Here is a 12,519-nt window from a genome sequence, read left to right on the forward strand (position 1 = left end):
TAGATAACGTTCTTGAGCATCGCTGCGTTTCAGCCTCTGGGAGTGGGGGATGGGTGTCTTAGAACATACCTTCCAGTGTTTATGGAAGATAGCTGTACCTCCATCAACATAAAGTTATTGCTTGATCTGCAAGTGAGACAGAAATGATGATCTACTTTCTGACCGGTCATAGGTTCTTATTGCTGTGAAGACACACCCTAACCATAGCAACTCCTTTAAAGGAAACCATTTAATTGGGGCTGGCTTACAGTTTCAGAGGTTTAGTCCATGAGTCCCCTGGTGGGAAGCATGGCACAATGCAGATAGACCTGGTACTAGTGGAGGAGCTGAAGGTTTTACATCCAGATTCAGAGGCAACAGGAAGGAATGCCACTGGGCCCGATTTGGGCTTCAGAAACCCTAAAGCCCACCTTTAGTGACACACTTCCTCCAACAAGGCCACACCTCCCAACAGTGCCACTTCCTATGAGTCTATGGAGGCCATTTTCAATGCAGACAGGATCTCATGCCTGCTCCTGGCCTCTGACCGCGACAACAACTGCTTTACAGGAGTTCAAGTCAACAATGTCTCTGGGTACCTGTTTTCTTGTATTCACTCTTTTTTAATTTATTAAAAAATTAATTGGGTATTTTATTTATTAACATTTCAAATGTTGTCCCCCTTCCCAGTATTCCCTCCACAACCCCCATTCTATCCCCCATCCCCTTTGCCTCTAAGAGGGTGCTCTCCCACCCACTCCCACCTCACCCCTCTAGCCTCCCCCTACGCTGGGTCAACAAGCTTCCACAGGACCAAGGGCCTCCCCTCTCATTGATGCCAGATAAGGCTATCCTCTACTACTTGTGCAGCTGGAGCCATGGGTCCCTCCATGTGTACTCTTTGGTTGGTGGTTTAGTCGATAGGAGTTCTGGAGGATCAGGTTAGTTGATATAGTTGTTCTTCCTAAAGGATCGCAATCCCCTTCAGCTCCTTCAGTCCTTCCCTTAACTCTTCCATTGAAGTCCCCAGGCTCAGTCCGATCATTGACTGTGAGTACCTGCAACTGTCTTAGTTAGGTGCTGGCAGAGCATCTCAGAGGACAGCCATACCAGGCTCCTGTCTGTAAGTACTTCTTGGCATCAGCAATAGTGTCAGGGTTTGGTGTCTGCAGATGGGATGAATCCAAAATAAGGTGGTCTCTGGATGGCCTTTCCTTCCGTCTCTGTTCCATTTTTTTGTCCCTGCATATCCTTTAGACAGGAACAATGCTGGGTTAAAAATTTTGAGATGGGTGGTGGTCCCTTACTTTTTTGATTTGCAGAAAGTAAGTTTTAAAAAAAGAGCGGGCTTGTTACCAGGGGCCATATTTTCTTTTAGCTCGCTCTTTGTTTTCTTTCTTTCTTTCTTTCTTTCTTTCTTTCTTTCTTTCTTTCTTTCTTTCTTTCTTTTTCATAATAAAGAATGCAACATCTTAGTACTCAGATTAAAATTTTAGGACATTTCTGAGCACCTTGTAATTTTTACCAAGAGAACAAAGATAAAAACTGAGAGGAACCATCTTACTGTGGTTAACATAAGATGTTTGATGTTTACTAATGAAATCTGTTTACCTTCATAACTGTATAATAGGGCCATTAAAGACAATAGATACAGTAGTTTAAAAGTAATAAAATTTACAACAAAGTGTATTTAATTTGAAATTGAATTGCCAGCAAATGGGTGTCCTAATGAACCCCTGTGTCAATGCAGCTCCAACCACATTAAGGGAGATAATTTGTATCATAGAAACTGAATCAGCAGTGAGACCCCAAAAGGCTATTCCTCTGGTGGGGGTACAGTCATTGTCACAGATGGCCCTGCTGATGGAATTAAGCTTAAGTCAGGAGAAGTGGGAGACACAATTCTTCGTAATTCAAATGCGCTTGGGAAAGCAGACAGATGATGTCAGGGTTTGAGAAGCAAACAAAGAAAAAAAAATCAACAATGAAGAAGAGTCTTGAATAAAGGTAGTGCATATTCATAAGAGGACAGGAGCCCAGGAGCATTTTAAGGAGAGAAATGGTGCTTTATCTCTGGCTCTTGCATTAAAGATAGAAAATGATTACATCATTTCAGCCAAGCGGCTATTTTAAATAAATGCCTTTTCTCAAGGTTTCATGAACAATTTGTAGGCTCGAAGAAGAGTGGGTAGAAAAAAAAATGAAACAACAAGAAATCTTATCAAATATAGATGGCCCTCTATATCTGTGGCTTCTGCATCTATGCGTTCAACCACTGGTGGATGAAAAATATAGTTCGATCTATGATGGTTTTAGCCACAGTGAGCATGTTTCCTCTGTTGGTATGTGGCATAGCAGCTATTTATATAATTTTTACATTTATTAAGCATACTAATAAACCAGCCAGAGGAGTAATTCTCAACCTGTGGGTCTCCACCTCTTTGGAGATCAAATGACCTTGTCATAGGACTTGCCTAAGAGTATCAGAAAACACAGATGTTTATATCACGATTCATAACAATAGCAAACTTACAGGTATGAAATAACAAAGAATTTTATGGTTGGAGGGTCAACAAAACATGAGAAACTACATTAAAGGTTCACAGCATTAGGGAGGATGAGAACCACTGTTCTAGAGATTATTTAAAATATATGGTAAAAAAAATGGGGCTGGAAAGATGGCCCAGGGGTTTAGAAGACTCGCATGTCTTGGAGATAACCAGAGTTTGCTTCCCAGCACCCATGTGGGGTGACTCACAGTTACCTGTAACTCTGGCTCCAGGGGATTTGATGCTCTCTTCTGACCTCAGTAGTCACAGGCCTATATTTGCACAGGCATATTTGCACACAACAACATTAAAATAAAGTATTGAAAAAATAAAGTATATGTGCATAGAATTTATGTATATACGATGATGTGTTACAATAAGGGACAGAAGCCTTTGTGGATTCTGGTATTCATGAAGGGTCCCTGAGCCCATTCTTTTCAGATAAAGGATGACAACTGTATTTGATTTCCTGGTTATTTCTGAAACAATTGACATTTTAATTGTTGGGAGCTCAGTACCTTATATAGCATGTCATATATTTTCTGGGGCTGTACTTCAAAAAACAAGCTTTAATCATATGCATCACCTACAATGTGCTGTTTATTTAATGCCTAGGTAATCAAAAAAAAAAAAAAGACATCAGACTGTATTGAGGATCTGAAAGCAAGGCTTTTTCTTCATGCTTCATTTTCAATATCTTTCTTTTTTAACTTCCTTTTTATACCTGCTGCAGAGCTCTAAGTCAGCCGTGCACTGCAGATGACAATCCTTCAACAAGACGTAGTGGCACTGAGCAGTGTTCTTTTCCAGAAGTGACTAAAGAATCCAGAAGAGCAGAAGGAAGTTGCTGGAAGGTGAGCACTTTCAACTGGCTTCTCCCACTGCAAAATGTCAGATGAATACGTCCATTGTGTGGCTGCCATTACCTGTTCTTTTCCTCCTGAGGGTTTCTTGAGATAAAGCAGGGCTTACTAAACGCGTTTGATGCTAATACCATACACAGGCCAGATGCTGTTCATGGAATGTCAGTGGCATTCCTCAGCACAGGGTGCCAGGATGACCAGGCTCAGTCTCTGCCATCCATGGAGGTAGGCTTGCCAACATGCAAATGACACAGGCATGAGATTTGATGAATCTTCGTTCCTCTTCTCCCACGTTGCCTGCATGTGCACGACAGAGGTTGTAAATGCAAGAGAGATTGTGGTATAATTCCTCAGACTGGCACATCTGCCCCCTAGTCACCATTCGATTATCTTCCAAATTGCTGTGTTTCAGAGAGATAAAGATTCTTTATGGCTTGCTGACTTGAAACAACCACAAGAGCCTGCACAGAGATGGCTAGGCGACCATGCATAGTAATTCTATTGGTAAATGACAAAGTCTTTGTTTGTATGACATTTCCAAAAAAAAAAAAAAAAAATTACTATAGAAGATGAATCTAAAACAGAAAATGTCACATTTGGCATGCAAAACTATCACAATGTATTTCAGTATAAAATTCATAGAGGCGTTTAATTTAGAATGTGTTTAATAACTCAGTCTGCCTGCTTCAGTAATCCTGCCTTGAGGTCTAAAAAGATTGTCTTATTTATTCAGATGGTGTTAATTTTCAAAAAATATTTTTGGAAACCAAAATATTAAGGTTAAATCTTTGTTGTTAATTAAGAGTTTCTAATTAAACCAAAAATAATTGTTATTCTGATTACTTTTTAAGGATGATTTGAATGGGAAACAAAAGAAATTGAACAACTTTCTTTGTTTATTTAATTCTAGAAGCATTATCTATATGGAAATATGCATTAGCTCAATAAATTCTTGGCAGGATTAAGAAGTCTCTCTCCTGTCAACTGTAGATTAACCTGGTGGTATCCATATCCTGGGTGGAAGAGTAATGTGTCCTTAAACATGACATTATTTGTGATTGAAGGATAAAGGACCAGTGAATTTTTCAGGGTTGAATTACTCAGGGACTTGTGAGTGAGTCCAGACATAAAATTTAATGATTTCTGAATTCTCAACAATCTTGCTTTAGTGTTTACTTAATCTGAAACAATAGCTCACTGAAATCATTAATTTGTATTAACTTCTTGGCAGTAACTGAACATGGAAATGGCCTGCCCCAGTCAACTGTGAACGAGCAAGGAAACCTGAGTGTTCCATAAAACGTTCAGTCCTGTCTCAGTTACATGCCATGGACCGAGACTCAGACCTTGATATTTCCCTCTCTTGTTGTGGGACAGGCTCTCATTGGAAGCCTGTGGGGCAAGCTGACATGCTGAGAGCATGTTGGATCAGGCTAGGTGTAAGTTTTACATGTTTTGCAGGTCACTTACCAATGTGGCGTTATTATCTGTGATTAGTATTGTTTATGATCTCCGCCTTTCTCATGCCATGTGTGAGGCTCACTGCTGGGGTTTCCCATTCCCCAATATCTTAGCAGGCCTGCTGTGTGGTTTTCAGACGTGTTGGATTCCAGCTAATTCCATCTTACTATAATAGATTAATGGTTTCTGATGGCATAGCTTATTAACATACCATGCTTAAACACCAGTTAAACTTTCCCTCCCATCACCGGGGAGTTTGCTTTTTGACCTCTTAATTATACATTGTGGGTCCTTGTCTGTTATCATTGCTAATACCTAACAATTATAGGTTGAGTAAAAATAATTGTCTACCTTTCTTACCCTCTGAAAAGCCCATTGTTGCTAATTGCTTGATTTTACTCAGTTCCTGTGTAATTCAAGAACTTCTCCTTTTATGTAGGGTGAGCAGCCTCAGTTGCCTCGTCTACAAATACAGATCAGATGTATCAGGGGCCTGAAGGACAAGGCTCCCCAAGGCTCCTACCTCCTCAGAGTGTCTCTGCTCAATCGGCTGGGTAGCTGCGTCTCCCAGTGGTGTCAAACTGAGCAGCTGAAGACAAGAACATGCCCAGTTCAGCATGGTGGCAACTTTTATGACGTGGGGCTGTATTTCCACGAAAGCCTCTCTGTGGTAAGCTGACCTTCTGTGCACACATATCACTTTGAGTTTAATTAGACTCTGCTATCACTATCTGCTCACCATCCCTCTTTGTCCAGAATCAACCTACTGTCCTCAATACAAAGGATTGTATTTATATAATCTTCTATAACCAAATTTACTTACTTGATAAGTGTTCAATAAACACCTATTGGTCTGTTTGTCTCTGTCTTTGCCTTTCTCTCTTTCTCTATCTCTGTCTGTTTGTCTGTCTGTCTATTTTCTTTCTTTCCTTCTTTCTTTCTATCATCATCTATGTATCTAACATCATCATCTCTCTATCTATCTTCTGTTATCTATCTATCATCTAGCTCTTTTCTGTTTATTATATTATTATCTATCATCCCTTTATATTATTTATCTAGTATCTATCTATCTATCTATCTATCTATCTATCTATCTATCTATCTGTCATCTATTGGTACAAACCTTATTGTAGGTAAAAAGATATTTAGTTCTGTGTTCTTTAGTTGTTAAGAGTGTAGTATGGATTATTGATCTTTCTGTCTTTAGCTTTTTTTTAGTAAATAGTGCTAACACATGTACTGTGCGTGACACATGCATATGTGTGTAGGCAGCCAGGAATTGAAGGAATTGTATGTATAGTAAGCAATAGGTCATACTGACTGTTCAAATGCATTCTGGAAAGGAGGCTGCTGGGAGAAAACACAGTGGATGGGGTTAGAAGTGATCTTGGAGAAAAGGAGGACATCAAGTTCAGAGAGAAGCTGTCCAATAGGAGCAGTGAAGCTAGGTTCAACTTCTCCTGGAGCATCTGCGCTGGACAGACGGTGTCTTTCTGGGTAGGTAAAGGACAAAGAGAAAGGAAAATTGATTAGTCCTAGAAGCCCAGGTTGCACTGCTGTACTGGGGGCATGGCATTGACTGTTCACAGCAGAACTGCCTTTTATCTTATTAATTTGAATTATAAAAATCATCAGAATTGACACAGGTTCTGAAGGATAAGGTTCAAGGAGAAAAAATTTTTTCCCTACCTGGAAACAGAGTTTCACATTGTGCTTGTTACTAACAGATGTATTAATATAACCACTCCCTCCTTTTTCTCTGTAACTAAGAAACAACTCCATAGCAAATTGTGACTATGGAAACCCAATAGCATCGATCAAAACCATTAGACAATGTGATCACTCTGTATCATGCAGAAGGAGATAGGTAGGGGTTACAAAAACCAAAGACAAGCATGACCCATCGATGGAAGGTGTGCACTAAATAATAGTAATACCTGTGTGCATGTATGACCAACTTTAAACATGTTACTCACTGAGGTAATAGCCATGACATCAAAAGCTGCTTTGAAACAGGAATGTTAAGAATTCATTGTATGGAAATGTTTAGTAGAAAAGGGACCTTGACTAGCAAGATCAAATGGAGGGAATAGCCGACCCTCTATGATGGGCCTACTTGGAAGATATAGGCATATTGATGCTGTTCTACCATAGGTATGTGCAGAAAGGTGCCTTGCAAGTGCATAGCAGAAGTCCAATAATCCCCTTTATTGAAATATTGTAAATATTATAAAACTATAAAAATTATAAAATTTTACCATTGGACTTTCCTTTTAATTAACATAATAGGTGCTTATAGTTCAGATAACTTTCAAGTTAACCTTTGGTTAAGAACAATGTAGGTTAACATACTTTTTATTTTTCCTTCACTTCATGTTCCCTATACTCTACAATTATACTCTTTTGGTCCATTTCAAACTGTCCTGTTTTTAAATGTTTTATATTGCAGAGTGATATAGTTTGTCTTTATTACTGGCTTTTGTTTAACTGTCCATTCTCTCTCAAGTCCCTGGGTAAAAATATGAACTCTGGATGCAGGAGCCTCATCTATTCTTGTTGGCTTTGTAGAAGATATTTTATATGAGCTGTTGAATCATTGTAACGGTCCCATGTGTGGAGCTGTGTCCTTTGGAGTTTAAGAACCTTGATCCACAGAGTTGAACTATTAAACTTTTTAGATGGTGGGCCCTTTAGAGGTAGAATACAGTGGGAGTTCCTTCATCCATTGAGGTTCCATCTTTGAAGGAGACTGTGAACCCCACTCTCTTCTTCTATTTTTGTTTTCTGTTTCATGAGGTAAGTTATTCTAGTCATGTTCCACTCTGGCACGGTGATATGCTGCCTTGTCAGAGGCTGAAAGCAGTGGGTATCACTGAAGTTGGACCAGAACTTCCCAAATTCTGAGCCAAAGGCACTATGTAAGCTAATTGTCTTTGGTATTTCTTTACAGTGCTGATGTGCTGACTTGTACACAGGGTAGGCTCTGGGCAAGGTGCCAATAGGAGGAGTTGTACCACGCAGGTCAGGAAGGATGCTCACTGCAAGTTAAAAGAGTGAGGTTGCAAAGATTACCTAGAGTGTCAAAACTGCACTGAGTCTGTAGGACAGGATGGTGATTCCTGGGATGAGAAAAGCATGCCCTGCTCCTGCAATCAGAGAGGGAAGCATCTTGGAATGGTTAAAAGAATAGTCCTAAAATTTCTGCATGTGTCAGAAAAAAAATCAAAACATAATTACCTCCTGCCATAGACAGGAAAATGTACTCTTTAGCAGGCTGACAAAATAACAATGAATTCTATCTGTCTCTTAATATTCATGCTTAGCAGAATCTGGGAATCTTACCCCCCCCCCCCACCAAACAAACAAATAAAACCTCATTAGGCTACTTCACACTCAGTATATATATGAATAGCACAACACTCACAACAAAAAATAAAAACAGGAGGAGAGCCCGAGACAGCCATAATTTGTCAGGAAAGAGTCACCAAAGCGTTTCTACTTCCAGAATGTGAAAGGCTGCTTCTGGAGGAAGTCCCATTTGCTTTGTCAGAGTCACTCCAGTAACATCAAGTTTTCTCATTAAGCATGTAACTCTGCCTGCTGGTCTCACTGCTATCATTTGTAGGAGACTGACAGTTAAAACAATGTGTTTTCAAGCAACAAACTGTAATGTTATTTCATTTATTTACTTAAATTTTATTTATTTATTTATTTATTTATTTATAAAACAGAGACTCATGTGTCTCATGCTAGTCTCCACTCATTACATAGCAGTGGATGATAACTTTGAACTTTTGAGTCTCCTGTCTCCATCTCCAGAGGACTGAGATCACAGGCATGTTCCACAACACCTGGTCTTTGTGGTACTAGGGTGTGAAGGCAAAGATTCATTCCTATCAACTGAGCTATACCCTCAGTCATTGCATCATAGTTTCCTAATAGTAAAAATGCATTCAGAAAAAAACATAAGATCGTGCCTTAGGTTTATAATAAATATTGAGACACTTGAGACATCTACTTTATTCCATTTAAGAAATAAGTCAGAGAGGTCCATTTCTTTGCTTACTCCATGAATGGAAGCCATTAGCTTCCCTAATGCAGCTGGAGGGCACAGGGTACCATACATGTGCTAACTAGAGAGAGATGACCATGTATCTGTGGAAAATCAAAGATCAAAGAAGGCATCGTCTAAATGAAAGAATAAGGCCTAATTATAGGAGACACACTGAGTCTGAGGATGTACTTACGTCACATGTCTATAAGGTTATCTTACTGATTGACCTTTAGCAAGGGGAAAACAATGTTACAGAGTCACAGGTGGTATATCTTTGGCATCAGGCTGAGCTAGGAGGCCAACACTTGAAGTGCAACATCAGCTGCTTTATAGGTGTTGGAGAGGGTTTTGAAGGGAAGCAACAGATGTGCTGGTGATGATTGCTCCAGATATCCTTGGTACCAGTTCCATATCTAGTGTTTTGTTGTTGTTTTTGCCCTGCATATTAACATGGCTCTTGCTATATCATAAGATAGAGGTGGTCAAAGAAAATGAGTTAAGGGAAAAAATATGAGTCTCAGGCCTCTCAGATCACACAAACATTACCAAATACTTTACATCAGCATATTAGACCAAATTCATTTGTGGATTCCAAGCTTAGGCCTGACAATCTGAGTGCTTGCCTGAAGATTTTTTAGTAAGTCCTTGGTAGAAAAATCGGGAATCTGCTTGTCTTCTGCTGACACTTATCCTGGAAACATTTCAAACAGAGAGATTGCCATCTTTGTTTATAGTATTCATTAACAGCCTGCAGATGTAGATCTTTGGGAGGAAATGTGCTACATGATGTACATGACTTTTGACTTCTAGTTCTGGCAAGATGGTGGACTAGGTTAAATATTTAGGTTATCTTAGTCTATAATTCTGCTAGAATCAGGGGTTAAAAGGCATATTCATTTTCAGATTTTCATTCTATAAACATTTTGAGTTTACATACATGTGAGTAAAAGGCTTAGGAATGTATAAACCACTCAAGAACAAAATGGATAGCCTTGTGCATGAAAAACAAACAAACAAACAAAAAGCAAAAAAAGCAAAACAAAAATCAAAGAGAACAGTGAACAGTGGCAGATTAGACAGTGGTGATATGAGGAAGAGAAGAATGAATGGTCAGATTTAGCTATCTAAAGATTTGAATTGTAACACCCATTCATGGGACAAGGGTTTGTGATTATTTGATATAGAATTTCAAAAATTTTAGATGTTTCTATAAATAGTAACCAAAAAGGAGAGACAGAACCAAAAATTAAATGAAATTAATTAAATTAATTATTAAAAATTAACTGAAAAAAATCCATCAAGTAGAAATTATCTAAGAAACTAATATGTCATTTATATCATTATAAATAACAGGAGTTATTCCTTACACTTGTTTAAAGTTATGTTTCTCCTGATGCTACAATCTCCTATAATATGATTCTATAATAAAAAAATGACTAAAATGAAAAGTTCAAAAGGTACATTGAAGATTAGAACTCTTAAAGCAAGAGCAAAATGATCAAAAATCCAGGTGAGAAGCAGTTCTCTAGGCTACTGCATCTATAGGTAATACATATACATATACATATACGTATACACACACACACACACACACACACATATGGAAAATGTGAAAATATCTACACATACTTACTTACTTTTTGACAATTTCCAGAAGGAAAGAAGTGAATGTCACACAAAGGAATGGATGGTATTAATTTCCCCGACTCATTGCAAGCCACTCACAAACTCTGAGCAGATAGGATGAAATAAAATCAATCCACATGAGCACATTCTAGTGACAGAAGTAGAAGAGTCAGGTCAGCTAAGCAGCATGATTACAATTCTGAGACAAATGACATGCATGACAGTTCATATTGTCTACTTGATGGGATCCAGGATCACCTGGGAGATGGATCTCTAGATATGTCTGTGGGGGGCTATCTTAATTACCTTAAATGAGGTGGAAAGAACCATCCACAGTGTGTGGCATCATTCCCAGGCTGGAATTCTGAACTATATAGATGGAGAACCAGAGCTCAGGGCCAGCGTGTGTTTATCCTTCTCAGCTTCCTGATGTTGGATGAGAGGTGCTAGCTGCTTTGGGCTCTGTTTCTTACCATGAACTGCACCCCTGAACTTTGAGTCAGAATAACTCAAGTTAAAATAACAGAAGCAACTTTAGTTGCTTTTGTCAGTATTTTATCAAAAGATCAGGAAAAGAGACTGAGACAATATGGTTTATCTCACTCAGGCATTGGGCCAGTGGTACCACAAATGCATGAAACCTTTCCTTCCTAGAAAATATTGGATTTCTTTCCTAAGGCTGCCATCAAAAAGTTCACAAATTTTCAGACAAAAGTCAAGTTTAAAGCAGGCAGAGTTTGGCATGTTTCTCATGAATTATGGCAGACTTAATGGTTCTTCAGTTTGTAGATGTCCACTATGGTCCTCACCATGTCTTTGCTGTATGTAAGTCTGTCTGTTTCCATGCAAGTAACTCTTCCTCATAAAGACATTGCCATGTTGAGTCATAGCCACATTAAAGACACCATTATTATTTGGCTAAATAAAAAGATCCCATTTCCAAATATGGCTGTTTTCTGAGATACAGTATGTTAGAAATGTTAGAATGTTCAACATATTTCCTTAGGGGAGACTCAATTCACTCTACAATGAATACGTTCTTGTTAGAAGTTTGGTCAAAGAATTAAGAAAATAACATTCAAGATCAAGGAAGAATGCAAGAACACGTGATATTTTCAGTTTTTTCTTAGAAATATTTTCAAAATGTTGTCCAACTTTCACAAAGGAATGTTAGAGAGTGTGACTTTTCTATTAGAATTTAATAAAATATTGGATGATTTAAAGCATTTGAATTGTGAAAGAAAAATAAAGGATCACACAATGTAAATAAGTATAGGATTATAATTTTTTAATTAATTAGCCAATAAAAATTTAAAGTTAAGATCCCAGTGAGGATGCCTGCATCTCTATGGTTTTCCTAAGACAGACAGGACAGCCCAGGAGCCACTCTCTTTTGCCATTCACAAATGCACAAAAATAAATAAGTGCACCATGCTTACTGCTGTCATGATCCAAAGTTACAGTAGGCATTGATGAGAGCACCAAGAAGATGTAGGAAGACGGTAGCCATGGTTACAGAAGACATAGATGAGACCAAGACAATGTAGGAAAATTGTAGTGATCTTTCAGAAGTTTAGTGAAGGATATCCTCAGTTGTTTCTCTGCTTGGTTTCTAAGACATTAATGTTGAGAAGTAAATAGAGCATTCTTTGGGCTTTATAGAAGACCCAAAGAAAAAGAATATCAAAATTACTTTTAAGAACATAAAGTCAAATATAAATTAAGATTTTTGACCATTATTTTCTTGTCACATTAGGTTGCCTGATAATTCTTGTGGGTGACATTTTAAAATATCATTATTGACCTTTGGCAATGGTAACTGAAGAAACTTCTGTTAATTATTAGCTAGAACTGTTATGCTTGCAATTCTTAGTATCGTTGGGTATGGGGATCAGCCAACTTATAAAAAAAGAAAGGATACAAATAATAGGTTAAAGAAGCAAAAACAGCAAAACTCAGGCAAAGAACATTGATTAATGAATTT

The 12,519-nt window shown here is 38.3% G+C and overlaps 1 protein-coding gene across 1 annotated transcript in view; it reads left to right on the plus strand.

Moving 5' to 3' along the window:
• The window catches only part of LOC117714091 (uncharacterized), a 280,965-nt gene that overhangs the window by 86,263 nt on the left and 182,183 nt on the right, over nucleotides 1-12,519 (plus strand). Inside the window, exons 10-11 of the mRNA XM_076939837.1 lie at nucleotides 3,262-3,382; nucleotides 5,292-5,522. Of these exons, the coding sequence (XP_076795952.1) occupies nucleotides 3,262-3,382; nucleotides 5,292-5,522 (352 nt within the window). The remainder of the gene's footprint in view (nucleotides 1-3,261; nucleotides 3,383-5,291; nucleotides 5,523-12,519) is intronic.

The sequence above is a fragment of the Arvicanthis niloticus genome, chromosome 8 (assembly GCF_011762505.2).
Source record: "Arvicanthis niloticus isolate mArvNil1 chromosome 8, mArvNil1.pat.X, whole genome shotgun sequence".
NCBI classification, from domain to species: Eukaryota; Metazoa; Chordata; class Mammalia; order Rodentia; family Muridae; genus Arvicanthis; species Arvicanthis niloticus.